The following is a 26,247-nucleotide window of genomic DNA, read 5'->3' on the forward strand; positions in this document are numbered from 1 at the left end:
CCTAGTGACCCACGGCAGCAAGGCTTCCTGCTCAGCACTGATGACCCCAGCCGCCCCCTCGTTGCCTTCTCGCAGCAGGAGGTGAGGGAGCTGAAGATTGCCTACCAGCCCCCTACTCTGGACTCGGATCAGGAGCGGATTTTCCAGGTGGAAATGGAAGTGCTGGACCCTGACGGTGCCTCCTCAGAGCCTTTTGCTTTTATGATCCTGGTAAAGCCTATGAACACATTGGCCCCTGTGGCTACTTTCAGTCGTTTGTCTGGCCCACAGCTGATGCTTTTTGAGGGCCAGTCACGGCCCCTGTCTGGCAACTTGGAGATCAGCGATGAGGACAATCTGAAAGAAGTGAAGGTCTGGGTCATACGGGGCCTGCAATACGGGAAGCTTAAGGTACTGGGTGTACCGCCCAGCCGCAAGTACTTCACTGCTGCAGAGCTAGCAGCAGGGCAGGTGATTTACCAGCACGATGGCAGTGAGCACAGCTACAGTGACAACATTGTTTTCCGCATGGTAGATGGGCAGCACCAGGTCGAATTTCTGTACCCTATAACCATTGCTCCTGATGATGATCAGCCACCGCTGCTGAATGCAAATACGGGGCTGGTGCTGAGTGAGCACCAAACTGTCCGAATCTCACCTTTTGTTCTCAGTGCCACAGACATTGACTCTGATGATACCTCTATCCGATTTGTCCTGGTTGGGGACTCCACGGTGTCCCTGCTACACTCCCATCGCTTTGGTGAGCTGTTGCTGCGTCAGGCAGAGCAACCAGCATCTTATGAGAGCAAAGAAAGTGAAGCAGGGTTAGAGAGTGATTCCTCTTCCTCCTCCTGGCACTTTGTGGAGGATGAACGTGTGTATGAGAAGGTGGTGAATGAGTGGCTGCAGCAGGACATCCTCGATGGGAGGCTGTTCTTCAGGCACACGGGAGCTCACACTGCCAGCCCAGTGATGGGCCACATTGTGTTCCAGCTGCAGGATGACAATGACCCCCCCAACCAGTCAGGGGAGCATGTGCTCGCTGTCAAAGTCCAACCGGTAGATAACCTGCCACCTGCGCTGTACCCAGGTACTAGCCTGCAGATGATAGTGCAGGAATACCAGCTGACTGTCTTTAAGAAGCACTATTTACGGTACACTGACCTGGATACGGATGACAGGGAGCTGAAGTACACTTTACTGACACCCCCAACTGACACAGATGAGAACCACTCTGTGGTTACTGGAGAGATTGTGTTGGCCAACAGTCCCGAGACGTCCGTTACACATTTCACCCAAGCCCAAGTCAACCACCATAAGGTGGCGTATCGGCCCCCCGATCAGGAGCTGGGAATCACACCACGGGTGGTTCAGTTCACATTCCTTGTAGAGGACTCAGCTGGCAATTCTCTGCAAGGTACCTTTACTCTCTTCCTGCAGCCAGTGGACAACAAGCCACCTCAGATCACCAATACAGGCTTCACTGTGCTTGAGGGAAACAGCTTCCTTCTCACCAGCAATCAGCTGGATGCCACAGATGAGGACACACCTGCAGACCAGATTGTCTTCACTGTAACTCAAGCTCCAGAGCATGGCCATCTACGTTATCTGGAGGAGGGTCTGATGGTCCAAGGCGAATCTTTCCTGCTAGATGATATTGCTGGTGGGTGCATCTCCTACAAGCACAGCGGCGATGAGTTTGCCAGTGATTCTTATCAGTTGGAAGTGAGTGACGGAGTCCATCATGTGCCAATTACAGTCAAGATTGCTGTGCAGCCTGTGGATGATGAAAACCCAAGTATCACTTTCCCTGGTAGTCACAGGCAGGTGGGAGCAGCCATTGATGTCCTGGAAAATGGTGCTACTGAAATTACTGCGTTGCTTATCCAGGGTACAGATGAGGATACAGATGACTTGATGCTGACCTTCATTGTGCAGGATCCACCCAAGCTGGGTGACATTCTTGTGGATGGAGTGCGATCAGAAAAGTTTACCCAGCATGACCTCATCAGCGGAGCAGTAGCCTATGCTCACACCAGCGGAGAGATTGGCTTGAAAAAGAGGTACGATTCCTTCAATCTAACCATTTCTGACCTCTCCAGTGGATGGGTGGTGGGAGGCAGCACAGTAAAAAGGGTGCCTGTGGCTGTAACTATATTGCCTGTGGACAGCATTGCACCTGAAGTGATGGTTGCAGCAGAGCCGCTCAACGTCCTTGAGGGAGGGAAGAGTACTCTAACTCTGGATCAGCTGGATGTGGAGGACGTAGATACTCCCAGAGATGACATCTTGTGTATTGTCATAGTTCAGTCCACTTCAGGATATTTGCAGAATGTCTCTCCAGCCCCAGGGTCAGAGAAGTCTAGAGCTGGTACTGCCATTAGTGCTTTTTCCATCAAGGATGTTCGTCTGGGCCATATCAGCTACGTGCAGAGCATTCACAAAGGGGTGGAGCCTGTGGAGGATAGATTCACTTTCCAGTGCTCTGATGGTGTTAACTTCTCACCCCATGAGTTCTTCCCCATTGTCATCATCCCCACCAACGATGAAAAGCCAGAGCTGTTTGTGCATGAATTTATGGTGCTTGAGGGGATGAGCCTGGTGATTGACACCCCCATCCTCAATGGAGCCGATGCAGACATGCCTCCAGATGAACTGCGTTTTGTTATTGCTGTCCCTCCTCAGCACGGGCAGATTGTGCAGCAGCTGTCCACAGGCACTGTGCCTGTTCACAACTTCACTCTGGAGGAGATCCAGGAGGCTTCCAGCATTGTGTACGAACATGATGACTCGGAGACGAAAGAAGATAGCTTCCAAATTCAGCTGACTGATGGACACCACACAGTGGAGCTGAACGTGCCGATTATGGTGATCCTAGTAGATGATGAGACACCCAGGATGGCAATCAACAATGGTCTGGAAGTAGAGATTGGCAAGTCAAAGGTCGTCTCTAGTCAAGATCTTAAAGCCACAGACATTGATTCAGAGGATAAGAGCCTTGTTTATGTCATCCGTTTGGCGCCTATGCAGGGTTTCTTACAGCATCTGAACAGACGAGGGGAAGTGCTGTGTAACATTACACAAGGCACAAACTTCACACAAGATGATTTAGACCGGGGTTTTATCCGCTATGTTCATACTGGCCTACACAGAGTGAGTGATCTGATTAAATTTGATGTTACTGATGGTATTAATGCCTTGATAGACAGGTACTTCTATATTACCATTGGTAGCATTGATATGGTCTTCCCTGAGGTGATCAACAAGGGTGTAACTCTGAAAGAAGGTGGAAGGGTGACACTCACAACTGATCTGCTCAGCACAAGTGATGTTAACAGTCCCGATGAAAATTTGCATTTCAGTGTCACCCGGTCCCCAGCCCGGGGCCATCTAGAGAATTCAGACAATCCTGGAGTACCCGTTGTTTCCTTTACTCAACTCCAGCTTGCTGGCAACAAGATTTACTACATTCACACTGCAGAGGATGAGGTGAAGATGGACAGTTTTGAGTTTGAAGTGACAGATGGGTATAACTCCGTCTTCCGTACCTTCAGGGTCTCCATCACAGATGTGGACAATAAAAAGCCGATTCTAACTATTGGTGACCTGGTTGTTGAGGAAGGGGAGACCAGGCTGATCACCCCTTTTGAGCTGACCGTGGAAGATGGAGATACACCTGACCATTTACTCCTATTCTCTGTCACTCAGGTTCCAGTGCATGGCCAGGTTTTGTACAACAACAGCTACCCGGTCACCAGCTTCACCAAACAAGACTTGAATGAGAATCTTATCAGCTACAGACATGATGGTACAGAAACCAGCCAGGATGGTTTCTCCTTCTCTGTGACTGATGGGACCCACACAAAATTTTATGTTTTCCCTGACACTAGCAAGGAGATCCACCAACCCCAGATGATGAGGATTCAGATCAGTTCACTGGACGACAGAGTGCCACAGTTAGTGGTGAACAAGGGTGCCCCAGCTCTGAGAAGACTTCCAGCTGGGCACCTAGGCTTCCTGATCACTAGTAAGGCACTAAAGGCAGAGGATCGAGACAGTCCGCACAAGCTGTTGAAATATAAAATAACAGATGGGCTGGAGCATGGCTTCATCATTAATACTGGCCTTGGAAATCAGACCGTTAGAACTTTTATGCAAGGTTGGTGCTGATGGTTATATTTGCTTATAAACATTGGGCTCAATGAGCTGTTGTTTTGTGTTGTAGTATTTGAATCTTTGTTTCAGGCGATTTAGACAGTATTGTCTCTTAAACTACATATACTACATAAACTACTTATACTACAAAGTATATGCAAACGATCAGAATTATAATACATGCATGTTAGAAATGAAGCTTTGTTTTACCTATGAAGACACAATAGAAAAGTTTGGCGTTGTATGTGCGTGCATTAATGTGTTTCGTACCGTGTGTTAAATGTACATCTTACCGTGTACATAGCGTGGTACTGCTCATAAGAAGATGGGATAAATCTGAAATGGTGATTTGCAGATCCCACATCAGTTTCTTTTTGAAGACTGAAGTACCTGTTTGCCTGCCTGGGAATTAAACCCAGGCTCAAAAATCGCTATTATCTTCAGAGAAAATTGGAAAGGTGCTTAACATTTTTGCACATCACTGGATCTAGTATTTTTTTTAAAAAAAAAAAAAAAAAGGCGGCAGGGTACACCCAGTATAGCCTGAGTAGTTTGGGTGACATTTAGTGTGATTCTGTTGCACAGAGCAAGCACAGTAGGTAGGGAGGCCTCCTTTGGGTCAGCTCCACCAAACTTGTGCAGAGGGAAGAGCCTCAGAGGATGGGGGGGGGCACGATGGTGGCAACCAGACTCTACAAATGTCCCTCTGCTCCAGGCGATCTGAGGGAGTTTGCTGGCTTTAGGGCTGTTATTCTTCTTGTCCTGGATAGAACAGTATGCTGAGAGCTTTCACAGGGAAAATTCCAGCCTAGACTTTGCCTACCTCCAGTCTGCTTTGACTGTCAGCAGGGGTCACAACATATACCAAAGTTCTCATTAGACACTACAACAGGATTAGAGGTCTCCACTATTTTTATGTGCTCAGGTAAGTTGCCTTTCTTTTGCAAGAGAAAACAATAAACTCTTTATATCCATTTTATGTATTTGTCTGTAACTTCCAGACAGCCTCTAGCTTTAAGATTATAACACTTTTTTTTTTTTTTCAAAAGTCTGCAGTTCATCTGCAAGCTACAGTGTTGTGAAAAATCGTTTGCTATTCATTCAAGAATGTTTCATATGTTTTCAGTTGACAGAAAGCACCCAAGTTAGCAATGCCATAACAAGAGCAACTGGTAACCCCCGGGGCGTAAGTCACTTAGTAGATCTGAATTAGATCTGGAACAGCTTAATGCTGAATGGAGTATAAAGAACATTTAGGTATATCCCGAATGTTTTTATATTAAATGACATTGTTATTTATTTAACTAAAATAAAAGCAAAAGTAGAAGACTTCTCTGAAGTCTTCATATTGATGAAATGTGGCACAGGATAATACACTTGCAACTTTAGGGAAATAGAAATATCCTGATGGTTTTCCCCTATGCTCTGGGAATGTCAAATCAAAACTTTGTTGATTTTTAGACCTATTTGTGATTTTTTTTAATACATTCTTATATTCACTCCCAATGTTCCTGCAACAGTTTTGTGTGTCATAGAAGAGCTTAAAAAACTGATTAAAGTTAAATTGTTTTTTTTTAAAATGGGCAGATCTTTACTCCCAATAGATTCAGTTTAGTTGTAGGAAAGTTATTCTTCCTCATGTGCTGAAACAAGGATTTAACTTTAGTATTTTAAAATAAATATTTATGGTAAAACTATATCTCACTGTCTTTTTGCCATTGTTGTTTGAACTAATAACTAACTTTTTGTTGCGTTGCTGAGTATAGACCAGTGTAAGAAGCCAAGCCACGTTATGCAATTTTGGTTACTCAAATGATTTATCCACAAATTAACCAACTTATTAGTAAGTAACCAAATAGTAAAGATAGAATGAACTATGTCTTATATTTTATTAGTAAAATTCTATGATGATTCATTTAACATATTCTTTTCATAGCCGATATTGATGAAATGAAGATCAGCTGCATCCTGAAGGAAGGTGATAATGCTACCAGTGACGTCTTCTATTTCTCCATTGAAGACAGTGGTAAGATTAAGATGCTTGATTAAACGTATCTTAGAATTACACCATCTGGAAGACTGTTCACATTAAATAACCAAGTCATCTATTATTTCTTTATAAGTAATATGTGAAAGTGCCATGAACACATAGGAACACAAATCAGGATATTTTATTAATTTTAAAGTATAATGTCACAATTAATGCAAGCTGCTATGGCAAGCTATGAACTCTTAGCAGGATATACTGTTGTCACAATACTGTTTGTTCAGTGGCCTTTATGGAGGACTGTTGGCAGTGACAGTCAGTCCCTTGTGGTTAGCTGTGCACGTTACAAAAATGCAATCGTGCGAGGTGGAGTATTGATGGGTTTGGAATCATGGCCAACTACTGAATCAAAAGAGAAAATTAATGCTAACCTTTGATAAATAACGAGAGTTCAGTTGATCTAGATCATGGCTGAGAGACTGGTGAAACGGTAAGATAGTCTGGTTAAGTCCATTTTGCTCTTACTTATACAGAAGCACATCCTTGTTTTGCATACATTGTTATTGTTTCAAAAGCTTCAGTGGACTGGTGATTATTTATATCAACTGATATGTGTATGTTGCATTTTTTTTCATATTCCTTTGATGACTCTTATTTTAAAATCTATTTTGTTCTGTTTGTGTGCTGTTGTTTTCTTGTAGGCTGCAATATTTTTCCCCAGTCATCCACATGAATTAAGTTCACTGAGAATTCATCAAAATTTTACACAAGTTCCTCTTAATTAAGGGCAGGCAGGAAGATTTGTAAAATAAGTTTGCAATTCAGTTGAATAACTTCTCTGAAGGATCTGCCCTCACAATAATCTCTGTAAACTTCCTGACTAGGTTGATGTAGTCCTGAGTGCATAGAAAATGTCAGAATAGCATTCTTAACAGCATTTGACAGAAAGTTAAATTTGTGAGTATCTCCTAATGGGCCTCAAAACAAGTCTGAAACACCATTAAAATATTTTGTCGAAAATCGGCAGACTCAATAAAAAGAAATCCACGTTGATAGTTATGAGGATAGGCACTGAAAAGCAACAGCTTCTTTGAGTTTACTAAGGCTTCCTATTTTAATTATTGCAAACCAGAAAATTTGTATCTTGATCTCTTGAAAACCAGTTATTACATTCTGTCTATGATCAGTCTGTTTCTGTTCTTGTAGCAGTTTAAATCGTTGTAGTTTTATGTCCACCATTTGCTAGAAACCAATCCAGCCACAGATAAGTACGTGCCTGAAAAATAAGCACTCCGTTATGGACTAAGAACTGTCTTGTGCACTTTGGTTAGCGGGGATAGTTTGATTAGCTGAGATGAACCCGTTCATTTTATGACTTGAAGATGAACACGAGCACCTTGGATATGACTTCCAGTGTTTTCTTTATCCCATCTGTAGGGCAACCCTTACTGGTTTTGAGCAGTGCATTGAGGGTGTCAGTTAGCAAAACAATGAAATGTGACTTGTTTGTTTTCAGTTGACCAAGAAGTAATTGAACATTTTGAACCAGTCATTTGATGTTGTTGCTTTGCTCATATATAAAAGATTATGTAGCTTAAGGTACATGAAAAACATTTTCATTATTAGATCAACTGCAGCTCTCATTCATTGTGGTCCTCTCAGGGACAAGTTTCCCATGTTTACAAATGAAGATGGAATAGTAGGCAGCTGGAAATGTGCACAGTATTCATAGCTTGAAGGAAATTACTTGCTTTCTAGTTAAGGTGTAGATAAGCAAATCATTTCATTCAGCTGTTGTTACACTGGGCTTCAGGAAACTGGAAGACCTGTTTCATAAGCAAAGAATATACGAACCCATTCCCCATGGCTGGCACCTTTGTATCCTTGGCAACTTTACAGCTGGAAAGATCTTCCCTTTTAGGAGCCAGCAGAGTAATTGGAGACAAAACTATGACAGGCTGAAAATGGCTTTTGGTTTGTGCTTCCTCTGCTTATGCTGGAAGAAAAAGGTTGAACATTGGCCAGCTGAGGGGGATAGAAAAAACAAGCTAGATTTCACAAGCCAATTATTTTCTAGCTTTTTGAAGTAGTATGCAACTACTGCAGTTAAAATCAAATGGGGCTATTAATTTAAGAAAGATTGGAGATGCATTCTTTGTTTATTTTTGCTTACACATCACTTGGCATACAGGAGAAGGTGCTGTGAACTGCTACCTGTGTTTCTTACAGAGACCTTATTTTGCTGTCACTTGATCAATATAGAAGTCTTTGTGGCATGACTAAGCGGGGTAATATAATAATGATGCGAAACAATGGGGAAAAAGGGATGACATGACTCGAACAGATGGTAATTTTTATTCCAGAAACACCCAGGGACACAGAGGGAGTCAGTTACTAGATGTTTTCATTAGCAGCACTTTCAGTCTCTGCTAAATGGAGTGATTCTTTCGGCTAGATGACTTCATCATCTGTCTGTTCCAGGTGTCAGCAAACAGTAAGAAAAGCTGTGGCAATAAATGTGCACAGCTATGCTTATAAAGAAAGTATGTACTGACTGAAAGGTGGTTGTAGACTGATGTGACTGGCACAACTACGGGAAGAGTATATGGCTAGAGGAAGGTGTGCTGAGCAAGTAACATCTGGAAATTCACTTAAAACTTGTTTGGTGTGGGAAAGAAGGTTGAAAAGTCAATGCTGTTGTTACTACTATAGCACAAGAAAATGCTTTTAAAAGAAATTCTATTTGGATTACTCTTTTGATGGCTTTGGTGCTTAGAAATATGCTAAACATATTCCTTCAGGGGCATTTACCTCCCAAGGGAGTGCCTGAAAGTTGGCACAACTGTAATAGCTGTTGTACAACTTGGGAAAAAGTACCTAAAGGCCCAGCCAGAGGAGAGAATGTGCACTGCTTTAGTACAGTTTGCAACTGCTTCACCAACACTCAAGAAAGAGCCTGCTATTTTCTGTATTTTTATGTTCTACCTTCGAAAGTCCTCTTAAAAGCATTTAATTTTGCATCAGTACACAAGAAACTGAGCAATGAAACGTGTGTGTGTGTGTGCATATCGAATGTGAGGAGAAAATGTATGCATTTTTCTCTTTCTCTCTCCACTTCCCTTGCACAAATACGATCAGGTTCTTCCAGACAGAATTTTCACCCTGTAACAGGAGAATATACCTTTTGAATAATAGCATTTTCTCTAACCCGAGGGTAGGAAAGATTCCTTTAGGTTCTTTATCTGGATAACTGCTTGTTCTGCTATTTAAGAGAGCTGCTGGGAAACCTGTATCGGTGACATGTGTGAGAAAGAATGGTTGGCAGCTTTCAGAAAAGTCGATCGCTCTAGCTTGAGGAAACCATTCCCATTCCTGCCATTAAACTGAAGATTTGGGCAGAAGTACTAGAATTTGAACCTACTAATTATGGTGCACGCTGGCAGCTCCAAACTGTGAGCATTCAGTGTTGAGCCTGCAGTTCATTTCACAGAACAAAAGTTGGTACAAATTGAATACAAAGTAGGTAAGGTTCGGCTGGTTTTAATGATTTATTCCTGGGGTGAGTATACAGATAGCATAATGTTAAGTTTGTTCAAAGATTTGTAATGGAGCAAGGACATGCAGTAAACCTAGAGTGGTTATTTTTTACTTTACTGTGTTTGATTTTTGGAAGCATTTGTTATTTTTCCTTGGTGATTTTTATGCAAAGATCAGCTTGCTTAGACTTGGTTAGTGTAATGCCTTTCGACCTGGTTTATGTTCAGTGATATTTTGTATAAGTAATTCTTTTATTTGCCTGTTCACCTTTTTTATTTTGTAGGTTTTTAGTACACTTAACCTTTTGACACTCCTGTCGTTGTGGCCCTGGAGACCTTGTTTTCAATTACCACTACCAAAAGAGTAATGAGAGTTTGCTGGTACTGAAAGCTACAATGTTTTGCTGATGTGAACTTTGTGGGACTAGTTCAGGCTTCTTTCAGACATTGTGTTCAATGCAATTTGAAAACTTAGAATTCCCTTTGGATAAAGGAATGCTACCAGAATACACTAAAGAGTATTTGCAATCCATAAAATATTAAATAAAATATTGTATTACATACTTCTAGCTGCTAAAAAACAGCTCTGTAGAAGGAAAAACTTAGAATATGAAATAAAGTGTAAATTTGTTCTGTCTTTTGCTTGATGTAGTCCCAGGTCCGCGGGGTGAAAATCTGACCCTGCTGAAGTTAGCAGGAGCTTTGCTATTAATTCCAGTTGGCCCAGGATTTCACTCAGAGGCCTTCTCGCCCATATGTGATTGGTGCTACTGCAAATAAATTGCATGGGGGGGCGGGGGGGTGTGTGTGTGTGGTTGGGTGAAAACCCTAAGGAAAACCTAGCAGTTTTCTGGTAGTATGTGATTTTTCCACCTTTTTTTCCCAGTTTATGCTTTCCAAAGGCTTAGACTGTTCAGCCAGGGAACTGATCCAGGGGCTGATCCAGGCTTCCCTGAGGCTGACATAAGGAGCTCCAGCCTCTTATCTTTAGGCTTGTTAATGTTTTTCTAGGCAAGGAGTATGGCTCTTTAATTCTGAATAAGCTCTCAGGGTTTTGATTGAAGCTGGCACCTAGGAAGGTACAAGAATACAAGCTTGTGTAATTCTGAGCTACACAGTTTCTCGCAGGTTCTAATACAATATTACAGTAAGTCACATGCTTGCTTATATAATCTAGAAAAGTTACCATATCTGGTCAGTTAAGAATAGGTATTCTTGTTAACACACTATGTGCAAGTGAAAAGTTAATCTCTTGGCAGAGTTATATGGTGTTTTGTTTCCTGTTGTAACACAAACTGAAATACGGCAATTCTGGCAGCTTGTTAGCAATCCTTGGTTTGAATTTGATCACCTAAACTGGCACAATGTAGTTACTGGTCAAACTTAATATCTGGTGAGGTTTGTGCGTATTAATGACTGTATTTGTCTAACACACCTGTCTGCTCTTACGTGTAGGTAATATTTCCTCTAATTTTACTAATGATTTTACAAATCAACTTTATGTTACCATATAAAAGTCAGTGTACCATCCTCTTGCTAAATAATTCTCCTTTCTAGTAGGCAGGTTTTGTGCATCTATCTCCTCACATCCATAAATCTGAAAATAGTTTGCAAAAGATGTTGCAGTGGTACAATTTCACCACTCTCAGACACAGAGGCACATCATTTAAGAGGTAAAGAATTTCCAACTGATGAGCCATTTTCAAACAGCTTTAAAAGAAACCCAAAGCTACACTTCTCCCAAGTTAAACGGAATTTTTAAGGGGTTTACAAGAACTTTTGATTTTTAATAAAGTTTGAAAACATTAGTCAGCAAAGACATATGAACTCTTATGCAACAAAGCTTGTCAAATATCTTGCACTGCAGGAATCTTCTGAATTCAGTAGGAAATGTGTTCCATTTTTAAGGTGGTTTTGGTGTGCTCTAATTTGCTGTCATGCTTGACAGCGCTGAATGATGTGTTTTACCTGTGTTGACCTCAAGAATGAAAAGCCATTAGGTGGGGAGGCTTTATTTTGATACAACTGTTTGCAAAGTCATTATGTTTCTGCTGAAAGGAGAGAGCCTGAGCAACTGGGGAATGAAAACATTGAAGTGTTTCTGATGTGGCATCACTTCATCTAATGCTATTTCAAGATATGCACTTCACAGGGTTTTCAATTCTAAAGTCAGATTTTCCAAATCAATAAAGTTACACACCAGAAGACAATGCTTTATATATTTATTTTATTTTATTTTTAATCCTCCCCTCCGAGGTGTTGGATACCATTTCTGCTGACGCAAGAGTTTTTTTTTTTTTTTACTGTGTAGTAGAGGACAATCATACTAGAATAGAGGAACTGGATGACAGTATTGTTTTTGAAGATGCAGGAAATAATTGTTCCACTTGGTGCTACTAAGTCCCATACTAGACGTCTTGTACAAAGTCTGTCTGAATTTGTGAAGATGTAGAAAAACTGTGGAAACTGTATAGAAGGAAGAAATAAGAATCGCCACAGATCTAGAAAACTTGACCGGTAAGAAAAGATTAAAGGATTTGGCACTGTTCAGTCTGGAGTAGAGGAGACAGAGAAAGGATATGGCATTTGTTAATACAGATAAGAGGAAAGGAATTAAGTGTTCTTTACCACTATGGTTAGCAAAGTTTACTTTTAACACCCTGTATAATGTGACATGCCTGGTCTGGAAGAGAATAGTTACATTGCAGAGTGCAAGAATATCTTAATTCACAAGTTTGTCTATTTTGCCCCCCTACTATTTATATGAACGTTATTGACAACTTGAGGTGCTTGATAGGCCTGAGCAAGAGTCAAAAAGATGCAGAGGCTAATGGTCATCCCTATTTGAACATTTTCAGTTTAATTTTCTTCTCTGTGCCTTGACACTACTAGGTTCTATCATTAATCCTCACCATTTTGAACTACCACTGCAGCAAGGTTTTATGTCCCCTCCTTCCCAAACCATGTTTCTTTGTCTCCTTTCTAACCTTTACTTCCTAAAGCTGCTTGACTGCTCCCTTCTTCCCTCATCAATCCAACTTTGCAGCCTTCTGTTAGTTCCCTGCTATGATGTCTTCTGTGATGTTTAAAAAAAAAAAAAAAAAAGGTATGTTGAAATCAGACATTTCTCCTGTAAATTTTTCAAGCCAGGTATTTTCAGCTGGAGGGGACTACTAGGTCATTTTACTCTCTTCTGCTGTGTATCCCAGGTAATTTCCCTCAGTTATTTTACTAAGTCCAGAAGCCTCTTCTGTGAACTACACACATTTCATAGAATATCTAGGCTTGATTTTTAGATTAAAAATGTAAATAAATAAAAGGAAAAGCCATAACTTTCTGTGCTAATAAGTTTTAGTAATTAATCATCTATACTGAGGAAAATGTGTGTATTTACAAAAACTCAAGTAGTCTAGCTTCACATTTGGGCTACACATTCTTCTTATGACAGTGCTAGATTAAAGAGTTGTTTATTGCTCTTGGTTTTCTCTTAGAAATAATATTGCTACTCTGCCGTCAAAGTACATTTTGGTTTTCTTTTGGCTGAGCTTTCCCATTACTGATGAATTAATGTGTTCTATAGACGTTTTGTTGTAACTATAGCATGAGATAATAGAATTCTTTGCGTTTTGCTTGAATGTATATGGGTAAACAGGCATGCACATGTTTTAGTCTCTGATTTATTCAATCTGTTGTTACCAAATATGTAAAACATATCAGGAAGTTTTTTTGTATGTCAAGCACTTGACATCTGTCATTGCTTCAGAACAGTGACAGAAGCTGAATGGAAACTAAAGCAAGACACAGTTACCCCAGTCGATTGATGTTGTATTGTGGATGTGTGGCAGCAGATAAGTTCTTCCTGGATGTCATGATAAGATTTTGCTTTTTAGGAGAGCTGATGTAGGTCAGCTCCTTGGACAATAGATAAGGTTAGTTGTTTTTTTTTGTCTGCATACCTGCTAATATTGGATTTCAGTTCCCCCCAAAATACTGAGTAAATATTTCTCAAATCCATCACTTAAGGAGGATTGTTTTCCAGGACAAGACATACTTAATTAAAGGATGTAATTTTCTAGTGCTGCTGAAATTGATGATTTCATGGTCCGTGATGTTCTTCCTGAAGACCTGACATGCCTTTGCAGTCTTCTGTCCTCCTCTGGTTCTTTCAAATCTCAATTTTTTTCTTCTACATGTCTTTTAGCAATTCCTCTTTACCTCATTCCTTTTTTTCTGTTGTGTATCAGTACGCTCTGCAAAAATAAATTCAACTACTGTCTCTGTGTTTAGGGTTCACATGGGCCTGTGATTTGTCTTTCTAATGTCTTTGACAGCATAAGTAGGTAGTTTTCTTTCAAGTATTATTTTCCTTTTAATATTTCTGTTCCATAAGTGTTGTCAGTGATGGGGATTTTAAGCATGGAGATTAAATGTGCATTCAGAATGGTATGAAATAGCTCTGAGTTTAACCGCTTGTAATCAGAGGGGCAGAGATTCCCCTGTAATTCCCTTAACTTAATACATAGATGGGCAATTGGGAATTGAAGTATAGTTTCAAAGTGCAAAGTCTGAATCCAGAAGGTATTTATGAATAACATAGACCTAATTAACTTAAAAATTTATTTTTATGTGCTTTTCTATTGGGTATGAATCGTGTCATTTACATGTGTGACACATTCAGGAAAGTGTGGTTATTGCTTTCTCTGTCACTATCCAGAAGTTAGGGGAAGAAAAAAAAGCACATATAAACCTTTTCCATGTAATATACCTGTCTCAAACAGAATACAGGTTTATTTGTTCTGTTCAACATGTATCTCCTGTAGTACTCAAAATGTTTTTAGGATACTATGGGATTCAGTTTCAGATGTTTGGAACTCAAGCTGAATTATGCAAAATGGAAATTGAAATAGTGACAAGTTACAAAATTGTTATCTGGTTTCACCTAAATTTCCTTGAAGTTCATTGTCAGTATCAGCACAGAACTTCTCAGCATTAACCTCTTTGATATCAGAGTCTAATATTTTCCATTTGTATCAACCTGTTATCAGTTCTTAGAAGTCAGCTATTCTGAAACACTAGAAAATGCATTTCAGTGCAACAATACTGAAATTCATCTGTAAGAACTTAAGTGAAGGTACTTTAACGGACAGAGTATGCAGACCAGACGTTGCTCCAAAGCAGTATCTTCCCACTGAGGTTATAAGGGCGTTTGTCCCAAGTGACAAGTCTCTTGAGTCTCCAGAACTCATGAGGGGCACAGCCGCTACACTGGTAGTACTCATCTTGATGAAGGTAGTCCCGGATTCTCCCTTGTTAGCTCCATCTTCCATGTAGACAAAGGGAAGAGCCCTCGTGCTCTTTCTAAGGAAGGGCCTGCACTGCCTTGTCCTGGCTGGCTGATCATTGCTGGGATGGGGAGGAAGAGTCCAGGATTTTCTACTTCCAATGCTGTGACCAGGAAAATACTTCTTAAGGTATTTGACTTCTCACATGTCATTTGAACTTAACTGGCACTAGTGATGAGACTGAACTTTCCAAGGTCAGCCATGTTCTTGTCCATTACTCGGGTGTGTACCCTTCTTACCCAGTATGTATTTCACTTTCTTATGCAGGAAATGGCTCTACAGGTCAGCAACAATCATATTAGCCTTATCGAGGAAAGAAATATCTCTGAAGTTAGGCAGCTGCTTTTCCTGATGTTACAGAGGTTTATGACATTTCTCTGTGATTGCAGATAAGAAATGAATAATATATTCTTATCATTCCCAGATGGCAAAAACTCTTTCTCACTTTTCAAAGGTACTGTCTGTTGTTCAGCCTCAGCCTCTAGCTAGCATGGCACTTTAAGAAGCCTTCCCTAATGACTGTGTAGTATCAATGGTGTTGCGTAGTTTTGACATGTTGATGTAATTTGGGGAATTACAAAGGCCATAACTTCCTAAGACAACCATCATGCTTATGAGCCTGCAGATTCAAACTACAGATCAGTCAGCTACCTCTTGCTGGAACATTTTAAAGGTCAAACTGTAACATAGATCTCTTGCACTGATCCTTGATTTACAACATTTCCAAGATTTCACTGTGAAGCTTCAACTTCTTCAGAGACCTGAAATGCCGAGCGTATTAAAGTATGTTGCAAAGGAGCATTGATTCAGGGGAGGAACTTGATTTATGATTAAAGCTACCATTTGCAGTATGGATGGGTAGTTTTATCTTGTGCTAGCACACATGGAAAGTTATCTTTTTGAAAATGTAAAGACTTGCTGTTTATAGTGAAAGCTCTGCACTTCTGAGTTATGATTAGCATAAGATAATTGCATCCTTTGTGCATTGAACATGTGTGTTGTCTGTCATAATGTTATTTTTGCACAGAGAATGATAAACTTCGTAACACACCTTTCCTCTCTACTTAATTTGACAGTTATGAAATGTAATGCATTTTGGCACTGACCATGTAACTGCATAACTGAAATTATATTTTGTTCAGGATGGAGCATGCAGGAGTATTGGATAGAATGAATGCATCCATTGATCTTTCCTCCTGCTTTCCTTTAAAGAAGCCAGAGAGATTCAAAGAATTGTTCTCTGAGACATTGCAGGGCTAGCATTTCTAACTGTGTGATGAGTACCATTTGAAGGACAAACACACAAAGAACAGCCTTTCTTAAGATTGTCATGTATATCCACTCAGCTGTATATATTTATCTACGTCACTTTGATCTTGTCCCAGCACAGTGGACAAATTAAACTCTTCACGTAATCAGGCAGTTCACACAATAATAGCCTACCTCAAAATCAGGCCTATGGTTCACTTGAAAGAATTGTGAAGTTTTCTTCCAATCCAGGTAGTAAATTTTGAATTTTTGTATTCTATAAGATTACAATGCATAGTCAGTTCATCATCATTATCATGACTGGCATACATCACTACACCTTTTATTAAATTTGGTCAATGTGAGGCATCAGATAACTAACTTTGTTGTTGTTGTTATATGCTAGCACAGTCAGAGGCAGCGACTGAGCTGCTGGGAAGGAGACTGAAAGTTCAGCCGATGTCCTTTACTCTAGCCTGTCAGTGACAGCATAGAGATTCCTTTTGGATTCAGTTCAGCTTTGCAAAAGGGCTAGGGGATAGTTTAAGACCAGATCCAAAGATTTTCTCTGCCAAGTAATGTAGTTTCTAGGACAGAAGTTGAAAGAGTATTTTTAAAAAACAAATGTGCACCAGTTAATCTGTCTGCAGTTACTTAATTAGGTTGTGATCTTTTCTGTGGATTCAAGGATTAGCAAAAAGGAAATACTTGCCAAATCCCTGCATCCATAGGTAGCAGATATCATTCTTCTCCTTTGTGTACCACATTCAATAACTCAGTCATCAATTTTTCTTCAGTGGCAATTACTTACTTGTGCAATTAGGCTCTTCTTAGGTTTTCAGCAGTTATTTCCTCGTTTCAACCTGCTCCATGACAAAACGACGTTGGCATGACTCGTTTGCCATGTCATGAAATTGCTACCCAGCTTTCTTTGTTGTGATACAGTGTGCAAGTAATGATGAAGCTCTTACCAAGGACAACTTACCTGCTTCATGAGCTCTGTGAGTAGGAGTGAGCGAGGTTGTTTTCAGAAACTTTCATTTCTGTTTTGGGTTCCTGCTTTACCTTCCTTTACACAGGCTTACCTAGAGAATGTCCTGGCCAAGTGTGGTAACATCAGCACATTTCATGGTGCTCTAGTGCTTCTCTTTATTGTCTGCAAAACGTAATTATGTAAAAAATGATCATTATCTTGAAACACAGCATGCACACTTCTTCGAGCAACCCAGCTGGCACTTCCTTTTGAGGACAGAGTGTATGGGCAAGCAGCCTTCATGTGTGAAGAAATAAAGACTGTCCTGGGGTTACAGGGGCAGAAAATCAAGAGAAAGGGAGGCAGAGGCAGTCATTGCTTCTTGTAATGCTGATCTTTGTTAGACAAATACTGATTTCTACAAGGTTCTTGAAAAGGCTCCGGGTCATTACCCTGTTGTGGAACTTCAGCCAATGTCAGGTGGCTGGGGGGTTCAGGAAACCATTTCGTCATCATCTGTCCTCATCTACTGATCTTATTATGGCTCTACAAAATAGCCATGCGGCAATGATCTTTAAGACTCAGTAGGCATTCAGCAGGGAGTAAAAGGGAAAGCCTCTGAAGCATGAAAGAAACCCGTCTTACATTTCTGTGGTACCTCTTGGCACCTCTCCAGAATTTAGACAGGTGTCTGTGGAGCCTGGTGATCCGTCTTTCTACTTTCACTTATGGTTTGTTACTTCCTGTATTAATGTCCCTTGGCTGTACCGTACTACCACCCATAAAGCATGTTTATCATACTACTCTTTCAAAAGCTTAAAGTAGAATCTGTAAGGCACTGATATTCTCATGGTAAAAGGAACATTGTTAAATATTGTATTCTGTATATTATTCTTGTGATATTTTAGCTATTTGGCAAATCATTTGTGTAGGTAATCAGACATGACAGTTTGCAAATGGATCAATAGCTGTTTGAAACAACTGATACTGAGGAAACCTAAATTAGATCAGATGTATTAGGTTGGATTAGGATCAAAGCCCAGACAGACCATAAGTATATGCAAGATGATGACTGGGTAAGGAAATTTCTAATGAAGAATTTATTACGTAAATTTTGCTGGTTTATCCGTTCAAATGACTTGCAGAATTCTTGAATGTGTTTGTTATTGTGAAGCTCTGGTAGAATTCTCTGGTAAAATAGTCTTTAGTGTCTGGATAGCTTGTAAACTGAATACTGCACAATTTAGACTGTCTAATTAAATGAATTGGTTGATGTTGCTGCTTCTACAGTGGCAGATAGTTTCTGTAATTAACCTAAACATGGGAATGAAGATGATTCCTTGAAATACAGTTTTTAATGTAATTAATACAAAAAAGGATGGTGGCGGAAGAACAAATTCCCACAGTTACCATTACTTCTTTCAGGCTAAATACAGTCCAGAAAAGCAGAGACTTTAGTATTAGATTTACCTACAGACATTTTTCAAGGAACACTCATCACTTTCTGCAGACAGTGTACTTCCTTCATAGTCTTCTGCATAATAAAAATCCAAGAACCATCTAGAGCAAACAAGCAACAAGGAAGTTTTTCATTTCCTTTTTTTGATGAAGATTTTTTTCTGGCACAGAATTAGTTAGCAAAAAATTCATTTCTCTGCTTGTTCAAATTACTGGGAAAAATAACTGAAGAGCTCACTCTTAGCTCCCCTGAGGGGTCAGGGGCATGTTCCAGGTTTTCAGTTTGTTGTTGCTGTTGTTAGCTTCACTATTCTGATGTTTCTTTATTGTGTCTGCCTTTTTTTCTCTCTCCTCTTTTTTCCTCTGAGTCTTTCCAGACAAAGAGACTTCTGTGAAATAATAGCTAACAAACTCCTATTTCCCATCTGTCTTGTATATATCTTTGTTGGACCATAGGCCTAATTTTAGGGTAGTTTATTGTTGTTTGAGCTGCCTGGTTATGTGAAGAAGATTAATTTGTTCTTAAATTAAATGAGGAGAAGGAGTTAGACTTAACTCATAACAAGCAGAGTATGTAAGACTATGTATGTGGATGACCTCTAATAAATTTTGTTGTATATCTGTAATGATATAAAATTGCTCACGCGAGCAACTGGAAATTCCTTGGATAGTGGCAAGGAGTGTCTTCATGCCTTTGTAGTACACATCCTTCTTCAGTAGCTCTGTCTCAGTCCCTGCCCCATGTCCCCTTCTTGAACCCTCTGCTTTTAAATTTTCCATCCCTTTTTAGAAAGGGGAATGTTTCTAAATATTGTGCTTACAGTATTGATTTTATAGAAACAATTTCTAGAATTAAAAAAATATATTATTTTTAGGAACAGTAAGTCCGTTTCTGAATTTTCAGTCTCGGGTTATTGCTGGCTGTTTATTTATTTACTTAAAGTTTCTTGGAAAATATTTTTGGGAGAACAAAGTTGTCTTGGGTCTAGTAGTATGCCTGCCTACTGCTTGCCCAAGTAGCGTGTTAGACCTTCTGTGCATGCCAGCAAAAAAGGAAGATAAAAGCAGGTTAGGGATTAATGGCAGCTGGTTTAGCTGGTCTGCTCAGAGCAGCCATTTGTTTCTTCTGAGCCAGAATGTTTGCTCGTTACAAACACCAGACTGAGAATATTCACTCGTTATAATACAGCCTGATATTGTGGTACGCACAAAGAAAACACCACCAACCAAACAAAAAGACCAAACCCCTAAGTGCATCTTTATAAACGCAGGGAGAAGTGAGATATCTGGGGCAGGGGAGGTTGTTTTGCTTTGTTGTGGTTTTGGGGGTTTTTCTTTTTTGTTTGTTTGTTTCTTGGAGGATGACTTCTCTGAAAAAATAACTTCTTAAGCCATAGTACAAGATTAATTTTGTTCAAAATAAAGACAAAAGGAAAAACTGCCTAGTTCCCAACAAACTCTATGTTTCCTGACCTGCTATTTGCCCCTTGCCCAAGAATTTTTGAAGATTTTTTGGGTGGTAGAGGGATTAATGCCCATTTGTGACTTTGCCACCCCGTAATTTTTTAGCTAAAGTTACAAATTAATTTAGATTTTCCCCTCCCTCTCATCTCCCTCTTTAAGTTTTCCAACATTTGCAACTATTTCCCTTTCATACATACGTATATTTACTTTCTTCTTCTGAGTTGGTGGGTTTTGTTGTTTCTTCCTCCTGTGCTTCTCCAACTTTTCATTCCTTTTATTTCCTTCACTGTTTATTGCTTTGAACTGCTTTCTATCTTTCTGATCCCTTTCAGTAAATTTTAGCTATCCAGCAAATCAAAGCCAACTGCAAATATGCTTGCATCCACAGAGCAGCCATTGTAAAGAAACGTAACTTCCCTTGAAGGAATTGATAGAAACACTGCCGACCACCCAAGCTAAACCAAAGTCTGAGATGGTGGTCAGATGGACTTTTCACCAGGGCAAAAAGAAAGAAATTGTCCTGCCACTTGGGTTATTAATATACTATTCTTTACTAATTTAGAACTGCTGAATATATATTTATGCTGTCTGTGAGGGTTACAGAAAGAAAATCTGTGTTTTGTAGCGTGCAGGACCCATGTGCCAAGCACATGGCCAACTTTGACCTCCTTGTGTTAATCTAGTCTTTTTTCCCCAAGATCTAATAACACTTGACATGACATCAACCCTTGCTTAGGGGTAATAAAACCAAGAAAGCAGTAACTGGGATAGTATTTTTAGGAAAACACTGAAAACAGAGGGCTCTCTTTTATGAAATTCAGGAGGTTTTTATGAAATTTTCTTTGACAAGAGGAAAAACAGTTCTGGCTTTGTTAGATTTATGAAGCTGATGGTTGGTATGAGACATGCCTTGAAGGCTTCCCTCTTTGGCCAGGAAAAGGCTGATGGACTGTGCAGTGAAAGAGTTAGAGGCCTTATTAATTATAATATCTTGTCAGAGTACCTCCATTTGTCATAACTGTAAAACTGGCAACAATCTCATTTCATAATGACCTGGTTTTAAGGTATGATTTGTTGTAATTTTCAGTGTTCTCTGTTTCTTTGAAAAATGCAAATGTAAAATAGTTTGTATGAATGCTTAATTTTTCCAGCAATTGCCCCTGCATATATGTCCTTCCTAGGCATTGCAAAATGGTAAGCTGCAAGATTTTACAGCTTCTGATGCACATGCCAGTAATCTAATGAATTTGTGGTTTAGTTAGAAAATAAAGATACTTAAGCACCTGTTTGGAACACATTTTACAGAATAAAGTTCTCCTGTTTGTTATTTTTTAAAGTAGAAGTACGAAATCCTGAACATAAAGAACAAATTCCTTAGGCTACGGTTTATTATCTCTTAAAAACTAGAAAAAATATATTACCTTAAAAATTTTACTGCCTCCTTCTCTAGTCTTTACCCAGTTCTGAAATAAGGAATGGATGAAGAAGTTGTGAGGTGGTAAACAAGTGTTGAACCTCACATCAGTATTGTGCGTAGTACAAATTCCTCAGCTATCCCGATTTTCACTGAACTTAAGCAGCCCAGGGTTGGGAACCTGCTGTTGGAAGTACACCTACCACATAGGATGTCTGTTTAGAAAGGGGAAAAAATTGTCTAGAGTATGAATGAGTGTTTGCATGTTAAAAGGCAGGGCCAAAGGGTGTTCCAGACATACATCTTCTATGATGCAGAGTTCCGTGATGTTCCCACTAATAGGAAATTATGGGTCTACTTTGAGCCTACTTTAAGCCTAGAGAGTGTTTACGGTCTGCTTTTGGGATCATTCTGTTTAATGCAGGAGTTCAATACTTGGCTTTTTGTGAGTTCAGTTGGATGTGATATACATACCACTGAAAAGTGATGTGTATCTTTAGGTCTCTTGCTCTCTGATCTTTCCTAGTGATGGTGAAAGCATGAGACATTTTCTAATGATTCATGGCGGCTACTTTGTATCATCAGCTCCAGCAGTCAGTCGTCAGATCCCGTGACACCCACTGTGCTGAGATTGCCAGTGCTATAGGCAAACATATGCAAGGTGCTTCCCCACTGCCCCCCCCCAGTGTTTCCCAACAGTATGATTTTTTGCATGTAATGCACACTAAGGATAACAGTTTGGGGAGTGGTTAACTCTAGTTTTTCAGCAACGTTATGTTGCAACTAAATAGTCTGGGGATACTTATATTGCAGGTTAACCTTCCTAAACCCCTTCCTGCTCTGGCAGTAGGAGCAGACATTTCCCAAAGAAAATATCTGTAGAATGCCTGAAGAATAACGAATAAGTTTTTGCTGAACAGCCATATATAATTGTGTATTTACCTACACGTATAAATAAGTTTTATGTGTATGGAGGAGGAGGCTGTATGTGTTTTCTGTGTATGTAAGAGAGCTTTGCAGTACAAATGGACAACGGAGGTGTTGGTAGTTGTGACTGGAAACAAGCGTGCAGGTGGTCCTGTCACATCTGGGTTTTAGCTCTGTATAGATCTGTATAGCAGTTTGTCAGTCATTTCACACTTGAGAGCTAGCTTTTGACTGTGGTTGTCGACTAGTACAAAATTGGATGGTTTATCATTAATTTATTATTAAAATTTTTTCATGTTGTGAACGTTTTGGTTAGTTTTGGTTTTAATCTAGTCTTAAGTCAGAGTTTCCCTTTGTTTCCACTCCTTTGTTTCTAAGCTGATAAGTTTTTATTAATTTGGAGCACACTGTGTTCTGTCTTACTTGTAAAAAATGGGCGGGGGGGGAACAACACCAAAAAAACCCCAAACAACGACAAAAGACTGAAGTTTGTCAAGAGATGAAGGCTGTGAAACAGCCAGCCACGAGGAAAGATGTCTAGCAGAAATATAATGATCATGATGAAAAGCATTTTTTCCAGCAGAAATAATGTAATTTATTGGGATGTTTCTAGGACAAAAAGAAGCCTTTGTATTTTCTATAAGGGAGCAGTCGCCAAGAAGCACGTGTGAGTTATGCTTTCTGGAGTCTTTTTCCAGCCTACATGCAGCAACAGAGCAGCAGCCAAACAGCGAAATAGAGTTTTTTGGAAATATTCCGGTTGACAAATAGGTTTAGGCTTCAGCTTGCAACTAAGGTGATTTTTCAGAAATCTGTTTTGTTCAATGCTTTTTTTCCCCAACGTTGCTGAATGGCTTGCATTTTTTTGTTCAAAGGCACAATTAATTCCAAGTTGTAACTACTTAAAACATCTTAAAATTTATTCCAGGCTCATAGGTTTTGCGCAGCTGTAACCTTACTAATTATTGGAATTACTCATAATGTATAATCTAGAGTTGCTTCCAGTTAGCAGGAGAATCCTATGCTGGACTTTGCCCTACACTTTTTAAGAGCCTGAGGCAACTCCCATAGATATAATGTTAGTATAAGAATTTGCATCGTTAGAGCAACTGAGAATTATGTGATTGTTTTGATTAGATGTCAACCAGGCATTTGTAGGGAACTAGATCCTTTAATCCAAAAGTTTCAGTGCTTGTTTTATCCCGTGCTGAATTAGTCAGTTGATCTCATGTTGTCACCCATCTGTAGCAGAAGTATATAATAATAGAGCAAAATGTGATTTTTATTTTAAAAGAAAAATGTTAACCAACGTAATTTTTAACAACAACATAAACCCCAAAATGCTAGCAGGATACAATCTTCTACTTTATTGAATAGTCTGTTTCAGTAAGTAGAGGCTTCTTAAGTATCTGAAGTATTCTTTTTTGCAAATTTCTGTTCATTAGGTGGAAAATGATCAGGCAAGTGGAGGACGAAGTCTTATTAGTTCTTGATGTGAGCAACATTTTTCTTGTCTATTCTTATCTTGTCTATACCTTGTCAATTATCTATAAGCCATGAAAATTTTCTGAAATTAGATGTTATGATCTTGTACTACAAAGCATACTGCATGCAGCATAAGGCCTAATTTTGCTGGAAAAAATAATTAATGAGCTGGAAGCTTATACCTTCAAGACCAGTTGTTATTTGATTACCTGTGTTGTGTTGAAACAGGGAATTTGCCAGATTACTTGAGAATTTTACAGAATACTTCTAAAGAGTTAATTTTCCAAAACAGAAGAAAATTACAACCTAAATTTTGTTGTCATTGTACGTTTTAAATAGCATTACATTAATAATTTGATTTTTTTCAATTTTCCTTTGTGTAATACAAAATAACTACTGTTTTTAATGAATTATTTTCCTGAAAGCAAAGAATGGAAGCTTAGTCACAATTTCCAAATATTTTTGCACAATCAATCAATATATAATTCATGATATGATATCTTCCTTATGTGATACTACGTGTTGCCTGCATTTACTGGGAGATGCTGAATTCAGCTTGTTCTCATGTTTGATGTTGATAGGCATGTACTAGCATTGTTCAAAAGAGTCAGTAATGCGAGACTACAATGTGACCCACCTAAAGCCTCCCAAAGAGTTACTTTCACAGCTTAATCCTGCTCCTGACTGAAATAATCTTTGCAAAAGTAATCTCTGAGACTTAATAGGTAGCGTAATTAGGGAGCTGGTGTGCTAAGACACAGGCTGTGACCCCTGAACTAGCCTCCAGCCTCTTGGAAGACGTGTGCCGGTCAACTCTGGAAGGTCTGGGAGAGCAGACCATTGTGGTTCATGTGATGCACCTCTGTCCCTCACAGCTGCAGGTGAAAAAGCAGGCTGGCTTTCTCCTGAGGCAATATAAATATACTTAAGCAATGACATTAGAGAATTCTAGCTGTGTTTTGCGACCTATATGTAGTATTCAGGATACTTTTTCTGTGACACAGGGGGGAACATGTTAAAGGGCCAGCTATTTCGACTGAACTGGGCTTGGATTTCACTGGAGAAGGAGAACTATGTCACAGATGAGAACTCCAAATTTCTAGAGCTGACCATCAGACGCAGAGGATATCTGCAAGAAACCTCTTTTATCAGTAAGTAAATCTTTAATGTCTGAAGCTTCTTGCACCAGAAAAGGCAGCTTTAAGGAGCTGTTCCATAGTTGCTTGTTCCTCTGTTTAGATAATAAATTCCAAATAATGAGAATGACAGTGGTATAGATTTTTGTTGCTCAGACGTGGCTATGTGTTTCATTTTCCACTGCTGCCCCCCGAAATCTAACCGCGAGTATTTATATTAGTAGGTGTAAGAACAAATCAATAAAATAAACTTCTGCTGTTTGCCCAGTGTCTTTTTCCTGAAGTCACTTACCAGACAACAAAACAGAAATTGGGATACTTTGCTTTGTTTATTTTCGCAGGAGGATACATTTCATAACACAGTAGCTATAAGTAAACAAATAAGTTCTTGAAGTAAGTGGTCTCTGCTTACAGAACTGAGTTGCTGAGAGGTTAGTTACAACTTCACAAGGGCAGAATTATGCTGGCCTTTTTGTTATGAGAAAATCCAAAAGCTACTAAAAATTCTCGAAGGGTTGTCTGCTAGCAGAGGTGGCCGGTGTAGAGCTCACTGGCATAACAAGTGTGCTATCATGGGATAGCAGAGAACCCGATCGTGACAGCTTTGCAAAGTAAATAGAAATCATAGAAATCTTTGCACCAATAGAGCGACTCGGGGAGCACTGAGCAGAAAGGTCATTTTCTGTCTGATTTAAAAATAAACAAAAAGAAAAAAGGTTTAAAGATTTAGGTTTTTCATCATTTGAACCTATGCATGACTGTATTTGCTTTGCACAACACAAATATATCGGACTGTTTGAGTATTAATTAAATCAGGCATTTAAAACCTAATCAGTTGTAGAATAGGAAACCTGGGAATTTAGGAATGATTAGGGAATTAAATAATTTAGGGATGATTTCGTAGTTCACAGCCTTCAGAAGCTCTTTGCTAGCCATCAGGTTCTCCCACAAACACACAGGCCATTGACTTGCGAGGGATTAATCATTCTCAACTGGGGAGGTAAAGTGACTCATAATTGCTGGTGCGGAACCTTAGTAAAAAGATGATCGTATATTTGAACCAATGCTGGATTGAAACCCAAAGGCAGTAATGAATTTCAAAACCCCATGGTGAGTTACAGATCCTTGCTTCATTACATCCAC

At 39.6% G+C, this 26,247-nt stretch overlaps 1 protein-coding gene across 1 annotated transcript in view; it reads left to right on the forward strand.

Moving 5' to 3' along the window:
* Nucleotides 1-3: 3 nt before the first annotated feature.
* The window catches only part of FREM2 (FRAS1 related extracellular matrix protein 2), a gene marked incomplete at its 5' end in the record, with an annotated part of 58,786 nt that continues 32,542 nt past the window's right edge, over nt 4-26,247 (forward strand). The window contains 3 exon segments of the mRNA XM_009708183.1: nt 4-4,138; nt 6,071-6,160; nt 24,973-25,119. Of these exon segments, the coding sequence (XP_009706485.1) occupies nt 4-4,138; nt 6,071-6,160; nt 24,973-25,119 (4,372 nt within the window).

This window comes from Cariama cristata, unplaced genomic scaffold (genome assembly GCF_000690535.1).
Source record: "Cariama cristata isolate BGI_N322 unplaced genomic scaffold, ASM69053v1 scaffold909, whole genome shotgun sequence".
NCBI lineage: Eukaryota > Metazoa > Chordata > Aves > Cariamiformes > Cariamidae > Cariama > Cariama cristata.